Source organism: Protobothrops mucrosquamatus, unplaced genomic scaffold (genome assembly GCF_001527695.2).
Source record: "Protobothrops mucrosquamatus isolate PMUCROS unplaced genomic scaffold, P.Mucros_1.0 scaffold2489, whole genome shotgun sequence".
In the NCBI taxonomy this organism is placed as follows: domain Eukaryota; kingdom Metazoa; phylum Chordata; class Lepidosauria; order Squamata; family Viperidae; genus Protobothrops; species Protobothrops mucrosquamatus.
Window position 1 is genome coordinate 11,453 of NW_015388556.1, and position 17,743 is coordinate 29,195.

Below are 17,743 nucleotides of genomic sequence, written 5' to 3' on the forward strand. Positions count from 1 at the left end.
TTCTTCTGAGACCTGATTTAAACAGAAAGGACAAACTTATTAAAAAACACTGAATTATGTTTCTGAACCTTATACTGTAAACTCTCCTCACTGTTGTGTTTCCTTTTTCTGCTTGTCTTTGCAGTTTCGGAAAACTGAGACAGATGCACAAATGCACAAAATAAATATTTGTCTAATGTTGGAATGTGCCTAGGTTTATAACCATGTCAACAAATAAAGTACAATTTCTTCCCTTGGCAATTTTGCCCAGAATTCTGCTTGCTATTGCTCAGATTTGTTGTAGTCTTGGGTCTTCATGGATCATGGGTAATGCTTTGAAGGAGGCTTAAGTATAAGATGATAGTCACCAAAATCCAATTCAGAGCTCTTAAGAAGCTAAGTCCTTACTGGAATTTGATAGTAGTTTCCAAATTTCTTTTGGAGGGTAGGTATTGAGTAAATAGTGTAGATTCACTGTCAGAGCAGTCTAGGTCAGTGATTGTGAACCTTTTAGATACTGAGTGCCCCAAAACTTTCCCCACTCCACCCCCTGCCCCCTTCCCGCTCCCGCTCTGCCCTCCACCCACAGGCCACCCACCACCTCCACGGCCTGCCGCAGCAGATTGCCCATTTGGCCCAGCAGCACCATGGTGGTCCGTCCTCCGTCTGCACCCTGCAGCATCATCTGCGCATAATGGGGCGTGAGGGCAGAGTCTTATCCCTGTTGCCAGTCTGCCATGTCCTTGGCCGTGCTGCTCTACACAGGCCACACCTGGGGGTGACTTTCCTCTGGGGGGGCTGCTGATGAGAAGGGGCCACAGGGGGAGGCAGGGCTGAGGCAATGGCACACGTGCCCTCGGGCACCCGTGCCATAGGTTTGCCATCACTGGTCTAGGTGGATCATTTTCAGTCAGAATTTATGCATGGATGGTAAAGGCCAAGTACATGCATTGGCCATGCTAATAGATGAACTTTGGTTTCATGGAAATAATCCCCTCCACCTAGTCTTTCTGGACCCTAAGTAATATTTAATATAACTAATAAAATAGATATTTCAGAGACATTAAGCATAAGGCAATGATGTTGCATTTATCTTCCTATTACCATCCTTTGATTTTTGATTTTTATTTTACTTTCTTTCCTGGACCTAAAAATAGGAATCCAGATAAAGGATCAGCTATTGTGTACTACAATATTCAGAACCAATCAGCCTTAATAAAAATTGGTCCATTTTCACTATAACATTTCCTGAATCAAGAGTTTATAATTATTTTTTTGTATACTGCCTATACGCTCATGTAATGATCTCCATTTTTTGATGTTGACACAAGATGACTGCCTGGACATGTCTCTGCAGTTTTCTTGGCAAGATTTTCCAGAAGTAGCTTGCCATTTCTTGCTTCCTAGGATTGAGAGACAGTGACTGCCCCAGTTGGCTTTCATGACTAAGGCAGAACTAGAATTCATGGTATCCTGGTTTCTAGCCTGGTGCTTTNATGTAATGATCTCCATTTTTTGATGTTGACACAAGATGACTGCCTGGACATGTCTCTGCAGTTTTCTTGGCAAGATTTTCCAGAAGTAGCTTGCCATTTCTTGCTTCCTAGGATTGAGAGACAGTGACTGCCCCAGTTGGCTTTCATGACTAAGGCAGAACTAGAATTCATGGTATCCTGGTTTCTAGCCTGGTGCTTTAGCCACACTAAGAAACTGGCTCTTTATCTATCTTTAATGACTTCCACGACAAGGATCAATGGCAAAATATAACCTCATTTTGAAATGATGAAGACATGATGGCTTTAGCAAACACTCCCCACTCCAAATAGGGACAAAACTGGAGCAGCAGCAGAAATTGGAAGAATGCTACCCCTTCATTTACAGATGGATCAGTAGTGAGGAGTCCAAGAGAATTCTCACCTGAGAGATTCACAAACTCTCAAAGGGAAGGTTATTTCACTTCAGCTTAACAGCTGAATGAATAAATAGGAAGCCAGATTTTCTTGGATTTATCCTCAGTTCTCTTCATTCTATCCAGCTTCTCATAGGCTTTAGATCAAGGGTGTCAAACTGCCGGCCCGCGGGCTGGACACGTCATCCTGAAGCCACGCCCACCCCATCGCCAGCAATGGCAAAACTGTCTCAATATGTTGCACAACGTCACATGACGTCGCGAGTTTGACATATCTGCTTTAGATCCTGGGTCATAAGGTAGACTTTTGTTTGGCATAAAAATCAGCTGAATAACATTGATAGCAATAGTAATAGCACTTAGACCTACATACTGCTCCACAGTCCTTTACAGCACTCTCTGAGCAGTTTACAAGGTCAGCATATTGTCCCCAACAATCTGTGTCTTTATTTGACTAATCTCAGGAGGACGAAAAGCTGAGTCAACCTTGAGCCAGTCAGGATCGAATGCCTGGCAGTGGGCAGAGTTACCCTTCAATACTGCATTCTAACCATTGCATCACCACTGAGCCACTCATTCCCACTTTGGCCCATGAAGAAGACAATGGCAAGCTCCTTCTGAACATGTTGCCAGTGGAACAATTCTATGGAATTGTAAATACCACACGTCAAGTTTGACTCAATCAATTTAAATAACAACAATACTGAGCATAAATTTTGCCAAATGAACACATTTTATTATCATTATTTAAAAGATTGTTGGCCAGAGAAGATTAACAAACTCTTGATAATCTAAAACCATGGATGTTTTGTGACAGATAATAAAACTTTTTGCTTGAATTTTGGCATTTTTTAAAAATGAATTATGATGTCATGCTATCTGTACCAGTACAAAGCTAGTGCACTTGTTCTTTTCCCCTTATTACGTAACACATTTATTTTCTTTAGTTTTTTTACCTTTGATTGCAATCTGCTGTTTTTCCCTTGCTGCTACACAGAAAGCTACAAACCTTTTATACCAAGGTGACATCACTTATTTTCTCATGCGATATCACAAACAGTTGAGCAAGAGATATTATGCCATATAATTTATTTATTTATTTATTTATTGTCATTGTATGTGCGTACATAGTATACATATACAACGAAATTTACTTGACACCCCACACTCTCCCCCACACAATATAATTGACTGTGTTTAATTCTCTTCCTTTAGACCCTAGGGAATTTCGAGTAGCAAAACAAAACAAGAACCCACTCAACACTGACTGATGTTATTAACATTTCTTGTTCCTAAATATATTCAAACATGAAGCCTGAACAGTTAGGCTGTTTTTGCTATACATTTCTATGTTCAGATCAACCAAGAGAAACAGCCATAGCAATGTGATTTACTGTTACTCTTCATGTTATGGGTGATAATATGGCTTCCACTGCTCATATGCCATGATGCTAAATGCACCATCAGCAAACTGAGTATTAAATACAAGTCTTATCATTCAGGTGATGTCATCATTGGTGGCATTATTTTTCTGATCTACATAATGTCTAACCTGATCACCTTCAAAACAATTCCATCTGAAGAAATTATTGATGATCCTGTGTATGTAACCATTATTCTTAAACATACCAGCACTCAAAAAAAGATGTTGAGACTCAGGAAAGAGTGCAGAAAAGAGCAACAAAGATGATTAGAGGGCTGGGTGCTAAAATGTATGAAGAATGGTTGTAGGAAGTGCAACTAGTCTAGTGAAAAGAAGGACTAGGGGTGACATGATAGCAGTGTTCCAATATTATATGGTCTACCACTATTTTCCAAAGCACTAGAAGTCGACACAAGAAACAATGGATGGAAACTAATCAAGGAGAGAAACAACTTAAAACTAAGGAGAAATTTCCTAAGTGAGAAAAAATAACCAGTGGAAGTTGTGGGTGCTCCATCACTGGAGGCTTTTAAGAAGAGACTGGACAGCCACTTGTCTGGCATGGTGCAGGGTTTCCTGCTGGAACAGGGGGTTGGATTAGAAGACATCCAAAGTCCCTTTCAACTCTCTTATTCTGTTCTGTTCTGTTAGAAACCGAACCAAGCTTGTCTTCAGTTGTGAAGGATAGTCCTTATGATGGTTTATGACAACATAAAATCTAAACACAGTTATTCCATATGCTTTTCCAGACTATAACTCATTTCTTCAGATATATAGAATAGGGTTCTGAGAGAGGTTTTGGGTGGGGGGTGGTGGAGATGGGGGATGATGTGGAAGAATGATCTAGAATAATTATTTAAGGAGGGATCCAGAAAAGAGGGAGAATTGTTTTAGAGGTGAGAGACAAAGAGGATTATTTTATATAATGATTGTAAACAAAGTAGTAGTACAAATGGCAAACAATTTGCTTCCAAAGGAATTCCTGAGTCAGTCCTAGATACCTGAAAAGCCTAGATATTTCTTCAAAATTAAATTATCAATTCTTGCATTAGATTATTATTATGTTGAAAAAGGAGTTTAATTACACTGAAGTAGAGAAGGGAGAGAGAAAATGAATGGGAAGAAATGATGAAAAGGAAGGAGAAAATTTTAAATCTGACCACATAGAAAACATATATGTTTTCATTAACCAAATACCCTTGATATCAAAAATAAGATGTCCTAAGAGCTGAAAATGTTTCATTTCCAAGTTTTACATATTGCTTTTTTCAAATGTGTTTCAGTATAACACATTTAATATTTCAACATCCCAATGCTATAAAAAAAATTAAGTAAAATAAATAGTTTACATTTCTGAAAAAAAATGGACACCATCTTATGGAAGAGCAAGGACGAGTATTTTCTATACTGTTTTCTTGGAGGGTGGGGTTCAGTCTAATTTTTGACCTTGTTTTTAACAATGATTTTTTTATTTGAAATTTAACAAATTCTTTGTTTGGAAATGCAAGTGGGTGACAGAGGCATTAAACTCTCTTGAAGGATGTTTCTACAGAACTACCAGCATATCCTATCCTTGATTTTTACCGCAAAGAAGATCAATGAAATTCCTCAGATCTTCCCAAATATCACTCTGGGGTATGATGTATCTAATAGTTATTTCATGGCCACATGGACCTATCTTGCTTCTATGGAACTTCTTTCTTCACAAGGCAGATTTGTTCCCAACTATAAAATACAGGTTGTATTATTGCAGGACCCAATTCTTTTATCTCTCAAGTTATGGCAGACATCTTGAGCATTTACAAGGTTCCACAGCTAAGCTCTACTCAAGAAAAAAACAAAAATCCTATTGATATGTGACTTTTTCTTTAATGAAAGCCAACCCTGGGCTGCATTAATAGAGGGATAGAATCAATATCACAAGAAGTTCTAGTACTACTTTACAAGACCACACTTGGAATACTGCATCCAATTCTGGTCACCACAATATAAAAAAGATGTTGAGACTCTGGAAAGAGTGCAGAAAAGAGCAACAAGAATGATTAGGGGACTGGAGGCTAGAACATACAAAGAATAGTTAGTTGTCCCAGTCCAATCCAAGATCTAGATGAGCAAACATGTCTTATTGGCAACAGAAGTTCAGAAGGTGAGGCAGAAAACATGGTGGTAACAAGACCCCTATGGGTCTGAACCCACCTTAGAAGCACAACATTGAGTAGATAAGATTGTCCTAATAAGACTAAGCTAGGACAATAATTCAGGAAGTTCCATTCAAATATAGATAGCGGCAGCCATCTCTGATATAAAGTCAGACTATTCGGGAAGATTCTCTCAAATGGATCATTGTATCAAAGTTCCATCCCCTTTGCTTGGGATTGGATCAACAAAGACTTGATGATCATCTGCCAGAGATGTTTTGGTGGACCATGTATTGAGCAGAAAATGGGACTAATTGGTCTCTAAATTCAGTTCTGGAATTCTAAAAGAAAGAAAGTGTTAAATGGATAAACCGCAAGCAAAAGCAAATCACTTACAATTTCCTTATAGACCAGCTGTCTACAAGGAATATAAATCCTTCCATTCCCCACCTTCTTGAAGAAGAAGCAAAACAACTTCAAGTTGCCTTCTAAAAAAGCACCTTCAGGACAAACATGACCTGAATGACTAAGAATCTCCATAGACATTTACAATTTCCAAGATTATCTATTGACCCCAGATAAGAATAAAATATTCTTTACTGAAATATTGTCTTTCTTGGTCTGGGTCTGGGTCTTGACCCCACCAAGAACGTCATTGCAAACAGTCTGCATTAAACTTTTTTTCTGTTTTTAAATGTGAAGCCCAGCCACACTCTGCTCAGAAGGTCTTTGTATAACCTCCATTTTGGAATTTGAAACTCATCCTCACCCAGAAGCTCATTGTAAGAGGACTGTTTATTCTTTCTATAGCTGAAGCCCAGGTCAGAGGTTCCTGGTCAACAGCAAAAACAAGAAGATAGCAAAGGTCATCCAGGACTGCACAACCAAAAGGGAGGGCCAAAGGGGGGGGGGCATATTGAAGGCAGATATGTGTGGGGGTTAATTTGAAGCACCCATGTGATCATTAAGTGCAGGCAGGGTGTCATGGAGGGAAGTGTGTAGTGGGGTGTCCCAGGGCTCTGTTCTGGGCCCAGTGCTCTTCAACATCTTCATCAATGATCTGGATGAGGGGATAGATGGGGAGCTCATCAAATTTGCAGATGACACCAAGCTGGCAGGAATAGCCAACACTCCAGAAGACAGGCTTAAGATACAGGAGGACCTGGACAGACTTGAACACTGGGTGCTATCTAACAAAATGAAATTCAATGGTGAAAAAAGTAAGGTTCTACATTTAGGCAAGAAAAACCAAATGTATAGGTATAGTATAGGGGTACTTTGCTCAATAGTAGTAACTGTGAGAGGGATCTTCGAGTCCTAGTGAACAATCATTTAAATGTGAGCCAGCAGTGTGCTGCAGCTGCCAAAAAAGCCAACACAGTGCTAGGGATAGAATCAAGATCACGTGAAGTATTAATACCACTTTACAATGCCTTGGTAAGGCCACACTTGGAATATTGCATCCAATTTTGGTCACCACGATGTAAAAAAGATGTTGAGACTCTAGAAAGAGTACAGAGAAGAGCAACAAAGATGATTAGGGGACTGGAGGCTAAAACATATGAAGAACGGTTGCTGGAATTGGGTATGTCTAGTTTAACAAAGAGAAGGACAAGAGAGGACATGATAGCAGTATTCCAATATCTCAGGGGCGGCCACAAAGAAGAGGGAGTCAAGCTATTTTCCAAAGCGCCTGAAGGCAGGACAAGAAGCAATGGATGGAAACTCATCAAGGAGAGAAGCAACCTAGAACTAAGGAGAAACTTCCTGACAGTTAGAACAATTAACCAATGGAACAACCTGCCTCCAGAAGTGGTGAATGCTCCAACACTGGAAGTTTTTAAGAAGAAACTGGACAGCCATTTGTCCGAAATGGTATAGGGTTTCCTGCCTGAGCAGGGGGTTGGATTAGATGACCTCCAAGGTCCCTTCCAACTTTATCATCATCATCATCATCATCATCATCATCATCATCATCATCATCATCATCATCATCATCATCATCATCATTATTATTATTATTATTATTATTATTATTATTATTATTATTATTAAAATTCTGAATTTTGATCATGTGACATCCAAACAAACTTCAAGGGAGAGTTGCTGCAAAGGCCACATCATAATGCATGGGTCATAAGTTCCTTTTTTTCACCACCATTATAACTTTGAACAGAGTGTGGAACATGAAAATATTGGCTATTGTTCTTCTATGCAAGACTTAGGCCCAGCTGAACTAGATCAGGCCTCATGGAAAAAGTATTGAACCAAAGTCTGTGCTATGTTCCATTTTGCAGTCCAAGGGAACTATTTGTAATCTAAACTGCAACTGTACTTTACTCAATATGATTTTGCTAAGCTTGCTTGTTTCAAATATATTTAGAACATAAGGACTGGAATTGTGAGAAATGGTAAACTGAAAGTAGTTGATGGGTGCGAGTTCAGATGTACAGTACATAGGTATGAGGAAAGTTATGATCAGCAGAAAGTCTGCAGAAAGTGCAAGATTGCTGACCATTTGTCTGCGGTTTTAGGATGGGAAAGGGCATAAGAAGTTGGGACCAGAGCTGATTGATTGGCCATTGGCCAATAGCCGTCCTTGCTGGATCTGCTATGCCATTGAACTTCATTGCAATAGGTTGCTAATGTAAGTGATGTTATGATGTTTGCTTATGTTCCAAATTATTACTGAAATAAACCTCTGAATCCTAAAGTAAAGTATTGCTTTGTGTTGCTGTCTCTTGTTTCTTTCATTGGGTTTTTCCATGACAGAGTGAAAAAATGGTCATAAGTTAAGGACTACCTTTATATTGTAACTATATATAGAGAAATGTATATTGTTACATTTACTTCAAACTTCTTTTAAGCATTTCAGAAGCCACTTCTTTATAACATTTTTTTATCCTTTTATCCAGCTTGCCTTCAGAAATTGTGGGTGCTCCATCGCTGGAGGCTTTTAGGAAGAGACTAGATAACCAGTTGCCTGGAATGGTATAGGGTCTTCTGCTTAAGCAAGGAGTTGGACTAGAAGACCTCCAACCAATATACTCCAACAGTATATTACTGTTATTCTGTAATATACTGAATGTCAGCTGGTACAATGAAGCCAGATGGAAGTACCAAAATGTGGGGTGGGGATAATCAAAACTGCCCCTGTGGTTGTTAAGGGTAGGAAGGCTGCCAAGCACCTGACTCTCCATTGCATGACCCCCCAGGGTGCTGCAATTGCCGCAACATCAAGCATAGGTTGTAAGTCCCTTCATTCAGCACATTCATCAATTTTAGCATTATAGCAATAGCACTTAGACTTATATACCACAGTGCTTTACAGCCCTCTCTAAGCAGTTAACAGACTCAGCATATTGCTCCCAACAAACCGGGTCCTCAGTTTACCGACCTTGGAAGGATGGAAGGCTGAGTCAACCTTGAACTGGTGAGACTCAAATTGCCGAACTGCTGGCAGCCGGCAGTCGGCAGAAGTAGCCTGCAGTATTTCATTCTAACCACTGCACCACCACGACTCTTATATTATCCTTGCAACTTAAATGTACTTGAAACTATCCTTCAGAAGCCACTTCTTTTTTTTTCTTTCATTTACTGTAGTTAATTAACTTTAATTTCTAGGACATTCTTCTAGTGTGCCCTGCACATTTTTATTCTTTTTTTTAAAAACAAGTTTTATTGTTTTTTTCTTTTTACAAACAAGTGCTTAGGAAACAACGTGATGACAGGGTAATCAATTATCCAAGAGCAAAATCATACATTTGTAATTCAAATTAGATCATTAAAAACTCCCTCTCTATTCCCTCAAATAGTATATTATATTCAAATTAATGTATTTCAATACAGTTAAGTCAATCAAAACAATCATCAATAACATTTCATCTATATGAATCCAAATTCTATATTAAGCTTTATTATTTTCAATTAGCATATTCTGTTTCGCTACAATAAAAATGTTATTAACACTTCAGGTGTCTCTCCATTCCCTTTTTCCTTAACATAGTCAGTAATAATTTATTAATGTCATTTCTTCTTTTTTCAAAAATCTCTCTTAGTCTTCTTTCATTACCAAATAACTATCCTTTCTAACAACATAAATATTATTCCAAAAAATACATTTCTACTCTATTTTTTAAATCTATACTCTATCAATCAATCAATCAATATCTATATCAAACTCCTTTAATCCCCACCCAGAATTGCTATATTTTTATTCTTTTAAAATGTTCTTTAATAAAAACTAGAGTAAGTATATGAAATCATTCTTCCAGATGTCAAAGAGAAGAGAAATGTAAAACTAAGATTTTAAAGAAGATCTGTCTTTTTCAAACTCAGAAAGTTAAAAAATAATGAAAGAGAACATGGGAATAAAGAAGTCTTTGGAAAAAACAAATACATTTCTAATTGCTGAGATATTCTGACATCCTTTTAGTTCAATGATTTACAGCAGGAAACAGGGTTTTTCCCCCCATTGCTACTTGATGATAATAAGATCCAGACCGTATTATCCAAATATTAGATCATTGTTAATGATTAGCAAACAGCAGATCTCTTTTAAAAACTTAATTATTCTCTTCATTAAAAAGATCAGCTAAATAATCAAAAATTGAAGTATTATTAAAAGTAGAGTAAGTCATGAAACAGTGAAAGGTTTTATTGTCCAATTCCATTTATAAGAATTTGACACACTGTTATACGTGCCAAGGATATACAAAATTGGTAAAGTCAGTAAAGACAAAGTTTTTATACTTAGAACAGGATTATTAATTCCATTTCACAACAGAAAAACATATAGCAATGATTTAATGATCAGAAATCCTTTCTTTTTACAAGTTGCTCTTTGCTGTTAAGGTCAGGCCTCAACAAAATAATGTAGCATTTGGGGAAAAAGATGCATCCCAATAAACCAGCACTAGAAGCTAAGATGGAAAAGATCTCCACAGCTACCATATACTTTCCTTTGGTGCTCAAATACGTTGGAACAAAAGACAACCAAACACTGCAAAATACCAGCATGCTAAAAGTGATGAACTTGGCTTCATTGAATGTGTCTGGCAGGTTCCTAGCTAAAAAAGCCACCATGAAGCTGACCAGAGACAGAAACCCCATATAGCCCAAGACAAGATAAAACATCACAACAGATCCTTCATTACATTCTGCTATGATCTCTTCAGTCATTGATCGCATGTTAAGTTCTGGAAAGGGTGGAGAAGTGATCATCCATGCCAGACAAATGTCTACTTGAATGAAGGAGCAGAAAAAGATAATTAAAATGGACATTCTTTTGCCCAACCATTTTCTCATGCTGGAACCTGGTTTGGTAGCCATGAATGCAGCTATAACCATGATAGTTTTGGCCAACACAGAAGAAATGGCCACAGAGAAAATAATGCCAAATGTAGATTGTTGGAGGAAGCAAATCATTTTGAGAGGTTTTCCAAGGAAAAGAAAAGAGCAGAGGAAGCACAGCAGAAGGGAGATGAGGAGAGTGTAGGTGAGGTCCTTGTTGTTAGCTTTAACAATAGGGGTGTCCTTATACTTAATAAATATTCCAAGTATGAACATAGTAATGACTGAAAATAAAAAAGCAACTACCACTAAACTGATCCCCAAAGGTTCTTCATAAGTTAGAAATGTTATGGTTTTGAGGATGCATTGAACATTGTCCTTACTTGGATATTGATCTTCTGGACATTCAGAACAGGCAATCATGTCTGCAAGTAAGAAAGAGGCCATGAATCATGGAATCTAATAATCATGACTGATGTAGCACCAAGTGAAATATATCTTTTATGTTGGATTAATTCAGTGTTTTTCATACTTGGCCACTTTAAGAAGTCTGAACTTCAATTCTCAGAATTCTGGCTGGGGAATTTTGGGAGTCAATTTCCACATATCTTAAAGTGGCTAAGTTTTAAAAGCACTCAATGAGATCATTACATGATATTTACTGTAAAGGTAATTTATTGAGATGGGAATCTTTTCTGTTAGGGATATCCCAGTCAGGAACCACCACATTGGATATATTCCACAAGCTTCCTAAAGACCCATCCCTTCAGGTTTTGGTTGTCCAAGTCTTACGCATGGATGAATATGAGTGGGAGTGTTCACACATTTTCCAAAAGAACAAGATAGTGGATACAGCTCTGTGACTCAAGCCTTGCCCATTTTTAAATTTGTGACTAAAGCCCTGCACATTTTTAACAAGTGTCACATATATTACATAGATATAAAAAACAAGGGATCACATGGTCAAACTTGCTTTACATCTATGGTCACAGATATATGTACAGGATCTATCTATCTATCCATCTATCCATCTATCTATCCATCTATCCATCTATCCATCCATCTATCCCTCCATCCATCTATCTATCCCTCCATCCATCTATCCATCTATCCATCAATCCATCTATCCATCTAGCTAGCTAGCTAGCTAGCTAGCTATCAGCTATCTACTTATTTTAGTTATTTATCAAATTTACATAGCAGCCCATCCCACCAAAATGACTGGATAGCTCACCACAATGATATAAAACAACAATGTAAATAACCACAGATATTAAACCTTTACATTCATATTCATACATTTCTTAAAATCTAAAGATAGGAGCCCTAAATGATAAAAATGGCCACCTCAACAATAAAATCATCTGAAAAGCCTCTGATTGCAGGCCTGATAAAATAACCAGGTCTTGAGATCCTTTAGGAATATCAAAAGGTTTAAAAGATGAGAAGAAAGCACTGAATGCTGTGGCATCCAACATAGTAAGGGCTGAGGGTAGGATTTCTTCTGCCCAAGGACATCAGAAAGTTACCATGGTCAGTGGTATAAATAACTGCCCAGAGGTCAAGTAGGCAAGGATGGATGTATTACTCCCATCCCGCATGCATTAGAGGTCTTCAAAAAACACAACCAATGCCATTTCCATTCCATACTCTGGTCTTTTGCACCATTCTGGAGGTGAGTTACTTGATGACAATTGTCCAATATAGTGAGATTCAATGAGGCTTCTTCAAAAGGGAGTGAACCAAGGCCTCTTGAAGAAGTCAAGGAACAACTCCCTCTTTCAAAGAAGAATTAAGAACAACCAGAACCCACTACCCCTGGGGCATCTTAAGAAGCCAAGATGGCTATGGTTCTAGAGAGCATGTGGCCAAGCTCACAGTCCTTCAGATTCTCTCTCTATATAAAAGCCAAATAACCAGGCAAGAATTTTTCCCAGGAATTTTTTCTGGACACTACGACAAGGCCAATGTCCAATACAGAACAAATCTGAAAAATTTCCTCAGACAAAAACTTGCACAATTTCCTCTACACACCTCTTTTTTGTGCTCTCATTATGCAGGAGAACCTGTGTCATCAAACAGGGCTGGTGCAACAATCTGTAGATGCAGTAGGGGCAAAGAAGGATTGGACTTTCCCTGCTCTTAGCATCGTAAGGTAGGCCTTAATATAATCCCTAACCCATGTTTGCTCAAGTTTTTCTTTTGTTGAGTGCCAGCAATGCTTCATATATCTCTTCTCCTGTTTCATCTCCCTCAGCTCCTCCATAAACCATATGGAGTTCTGGGATCCCAGTGAAGAAAGAGTCCACATGACCACAATCCTATCTGAGGCCTCTATCAAAGGTTATTTTTGTTCATTTTAGGAATTCTTTGAAAGCTGTTCACTGTGGTATTAGCCAATTTTATGTACATCACCATGTGAAATCTTCTAGTGTGGGAATGAGAATTGGAATCAATGAAGCAAACAAATCAGATGCATATATAAATAAAATGTATTATCAATTTTGCACTGAAACAAAAAAATACATCACAGAGTAGAGTACAGTACAGTAGGGTAGAATAGATAGGTAGGGTAGCGTAGATTGGCATAAAATAGGGTAGGGTAGAGTAGGGTAGAGTAGGGTAGGGTAAGATAGGGTAGGGTAGATTAGAGTACAGTTGAGTAGAATAAAACAGAATAATTTACCTAACGTGTTTGAGATCTTCCCATCAGAACATGGATCACAATCATAGCAGCAAAATTTTTGCCCCTCTTTCTTTTTCTTCTGATAGCCAGGAGGACAGGGATTATTACACACTGAATGGGGCAAGACCTGTTGATAAACCAGGATAGAATTCAAAGCTGAAGTTTTGAGTAATATTGGATAATAATCCTCTAATCTACCTGCATAAATAGAGTATCAGAGATCAAAGGTTCATAACCTTTTTGCTAATCAGTTAGCTGAAGTGTGCAGGAAAAATACCGCTGTAGTATTGGGGGATTTTAATTAGCCTGACATTACCTGGTAAACTTTGCAATGAGTGTGAGATCAAGCAGGTTCTTGATAGTTTATCCTATGGGAATGTAGAGAAGGGAACTAGAGTGACAATCTAGAAATTAGGAGAAATGTTCTAACTATGAGAACAATCAGTGGAATAGCTTGACTCCTAAAGCTGTGGGTGATCCATCGCTGGAGGTTTTCAAGAAAATATTGGACAACCGTTTGACTAAAATGGTATAAGGTCTCCTACTTTGAGAAGAGTGTTGGACTAGAGGACCCCTGAGGTCCCCACCAGTCCTATCATTCTATGAAATGAAGTACCACACCTGGTAATATCTCCAACACTTTCTAATTATGTATAGAGCTACATCCAAACTGTTTCTACCTTTCCCCTCTCTGGATAAACTGAAGAAAAAAGAAAAATGTTTTTTTTAAAAATATATGCTGTGAGACTTTATACTTAGCTTAGTACAAGCAGAAAACAGAAACAATTAAAATGAGCACTGAGATGTGTTTGAATATTAGTAGCTCGGGTTAACACCCACACCAATTTACATCACAGAAAAAGGTATTTAAAGCCAGTGCTTTAAATACAGACAAGCACAATTCAAAGTGCACTGAAGATGTCCCTCTGAATGGAGACGAAATATTGGCAATCGAATCGCCAAGCTCGGAGATCAAATCAAAAGCCCTAAAATGAGCACTGATTAAAGTTTATCATTTTCTTCCTACTCTTTCTAGTTGATGGACATTCAAATGCTTTTTTCCCAACTTCAGGAGTCACTTATTCACTTTTTACACTATAATTCACACAACTGAATCGGAGGCTTTGCTCTATCAAGCACAATCAAGTTAGGCTGTACAAAATTTGCCAGCTCACTGATTCTCAAATGACTTACGACCTTATGATTTTCTTGTCAATTATGTTTTAATATTATTTAATTATTCCTGAATTTTATTTCATTTTTTTACTAGGAGTAGGAGTAATAGCAAAATACTCCATCCTCCCCCCACAAACAAATCCTGTAAATTATTTGCCATTTATAATTCCACCATCATCAGGAAAAGCAGACATACTTTGAATATACAGTAGTTCATTTAATTGATTAAAGGATCTGAAAGCAGGCTGAATAACCAAACTCATTTTTTAATCTCCAAATCTTTCATCCAAAATAATAAAATGACTCAAAATCTATACCTGCTTGAAATATTTGGGCCACACAATTAAATGTTTATGAATTGCAAATTCATTTTCTTCAAGGGCTTTGGGATCCATTTTTCTGATTTTGACTTTATGGCTTTACAATAGTCTTCCTACTCTTCCTAGTTGATGGGCTTTGTAGTGCTCAACCATAACATTAGGAGTCACTTTTTTAATACTATCTTTTCTACAATTAAGTCAGAAGCTTCGCAGAATTACCCATCTTTCCACATTTGCCAATTATAATTCCCCCAGAATAGGAAAAAACAGTCAAACTCATCTCCAAATCTGTCATCCAAAATAATAAAATATCTCAAAATCCATACCCTCTTAAAATATTTGGGCCACACAATTAAATCTTCATGAATCACAAATTCATTTCTGTCAAGTGCTTTGGGATCCATCTTTCCGATTTTGACTTTATGGTAGGAGTTATTTGGAAAAATGACAAAATTTGTAATGTCAAATCCAAAAAGCACTTCTCCATGATTGTTAATGGACACAGTTTCCCCAAGTGAATTATTGAATGAAAGGCCTTGAAGAAACAAGTGAAGCTAGATAAAAAGGAGAGGAAATAAATAAGAGGAAACAAAGCAATGGATTTATGGTAGAATGTGGTACAGAGAGGAAGTTCCCAAGGAGCTAAGAGGCAGATAAGCCTGGAATCTTTGGAATGCAGGAAGAGAGCCATGGTGGATCCATCCTAGCCCTTCACAGGGTATGTCTAACATTTATGCCAATTTGTGCTCTACTCTGAAAAGATGTCTGTCCTTAGGTCGGCAACAATAAAGAAACTATTCTGGGTAATTTCATTCTTGCTTCCTTGAGCCTTGCAGGATTATAACAGGACTTCCTGAAATTTCATTTCCCTCTAGGAAATGATAGTGGCATTACTGAGGTCCCACATTTTTCTGTCACTCAATTTTAAAGACGACTATAAGTAAATCATGACATGTGCACAAGTGACAGTTATAGGCTTCAACAACAGACATATAAATGTGGCACGCTTCCATATTGACATCATGGTGGCTTGTAATGGACACCTGGAGTCTGAGAAACCCGGTTCCAAAACAAAATAAGCCATGTCATGGTTTAGCGTGATTTATTCATTTAACTGCATAAGAATTATTTTTCAATCCCACATTGTTTTATCTTTGGTCTTTGTACTTATTCCAGTGCGTCAGAATACTTCTCATATTTTGGTGATCAGCACTGGCCATCTTGCTTTCATGCCTCTTAGAAACTGGTGTAAAGCAATGATTTTGCAAGGTTGAAATGGGTTGGGTTGTTTCACATTGCTTCCTTTAACAGTTCTTCTCAGCCTTATCTTTAAAAAGTGTCAAGCATGATGGCTTCAGCCTATGCCAAAGAATCCATCCTGCCACACACCCCAACATCAGACTGATGACAACCAGGCACATGATGAAGGTATTACAGGATGGGGAGGCTGCTTTAAAAGATACTGATTCCAACATCTGTGTCAAAACCACTCAACACTGAAGACCTGCAGTCAACCTTAGCCCTAACCCCATCATTAAACCATGACATGTCCGAATGATCAGCTTCCACAAGAGAGACTAAAATGGAACACATGTTACATGATTCTCTCCTTTCCAATTTGATACACAGGAAGAGCCTCAGAAGAGCTTTACATGGTACTGATCTGCTCCTGATAATAAAGGTGTCCTTGCCAGAAGTTATTACCTTCCAGGTGTCTTGCTCTTGAAGTTCATCCCTTGTATTCTCTGCTACTCTTTTGTATTTAGACCTGTGTAAGTTCATGCCATGAACAGCATGCCCTACAGCTTGGACTGCATTGTAGATACTGTAGCTGTGGCCACTCATTTCAAATAAGTGCCTAGGAAGGTTTTTTGGCTCTTCCCTCCCAGTACATGCTTCACCACTTTCCACTGGTTGATTGTTCTCTGAAAAGACACAATCAAAGCCTTGTTCCCAGAACTCTTTGAACATTCTAGCTTGTTGCATCTGTAATGGTTTGAACGCCCAAAGAAATTCATCAAACCCTGGCATTTCATTGGAGTGAATAGCAAAGGATATCGCTCCATCAAACATTTGCAAATCTGAAGGTCGATGAAGACTTGTTAAGATTAAATCCATTTGAGCAGTCAAAATCCACATTTTTCCACAGATGTTCTCCATATATCTCATGAATAGAAACAGAAGCATTGCTGTGATGCTTTCACCATAGAAGATGAATGTGTTGACTTTGAGGTCATTCAAATAAATATATATCGACTGCACTATCTCACCTTGAAACATAAAAAAAAATGATTGTTTGGGAAACCTCTCCACAAAAGCAGAGCAGATCCTGTTCTCAGAAAGAAGTGGATCCAGGGCTTGGAGGAAATTGTCTCCGCTGTCATCATCCAGAATTAAAAGGCCAATCCAGGTCCATCCAAAATAGTTAAGTAAATGAATAATCCCTGCAATCTGAAGGCTTTCATTGGGAGCCATGCGATAAAAAGAGGCAGACATCTTTGTTCCATGTTTCTTGGGAGCAAATGAGCCATAAGCGAGCTAAAATAATATGTGCAGTTGGTTGGTTATGGTTGGAATGCCTCTACCACAGTGGTTCTCAACCTTTTTGATGCCGCGACCCCAACTGGTCATAAGTTGAGGACTAAACCGGTCGTAAGTCGAGGACTAAACCGGTCATAAGTCGAGGACTAAACCGGTCGTAAGTCGAGGACTACCCAACCGGTCGTAAGTCGAGGACTTTCCCTGCCCGGGAGCGCCGCGCATGCGTGGTTCTGCCTCCTGCGCCGGCCGAGGCGTAGCTGGCAAGCAGCAGAGATGGAG

The 17,743-nt window shown here is 38.4% G+C and overlaps 1 protein-coding gene across 1 annotated transcript; it reads right to left on the minus strand.

The window, feature by feature from the left end:
* Positions 1-10,261: 10,261 nt before the first annotated feature.
* LOC114923221 (vomeronasal type-2 receptor 26-like) lies at positions 10,262-17,398 on the minus strand. Its single transcript, XM_029285914.1, has 4 exons — positions 16,628-17,398; positions 15,250-15,477; positions 13,428-13,554; positions 10,262-11,166 (listed from the first exon to the last, which is right to left on the minus strand). Exons 1-4 carry the CDS (start codon positions 17,396-17,398, stop codon positions 10,262-10,264), a joined length of 2,031 nt encoding a protein of 676 aa, XP_029141747.1.
* Between the last annotated feature and the right edge of the window lie 345 nt (positions 17,399-17,743).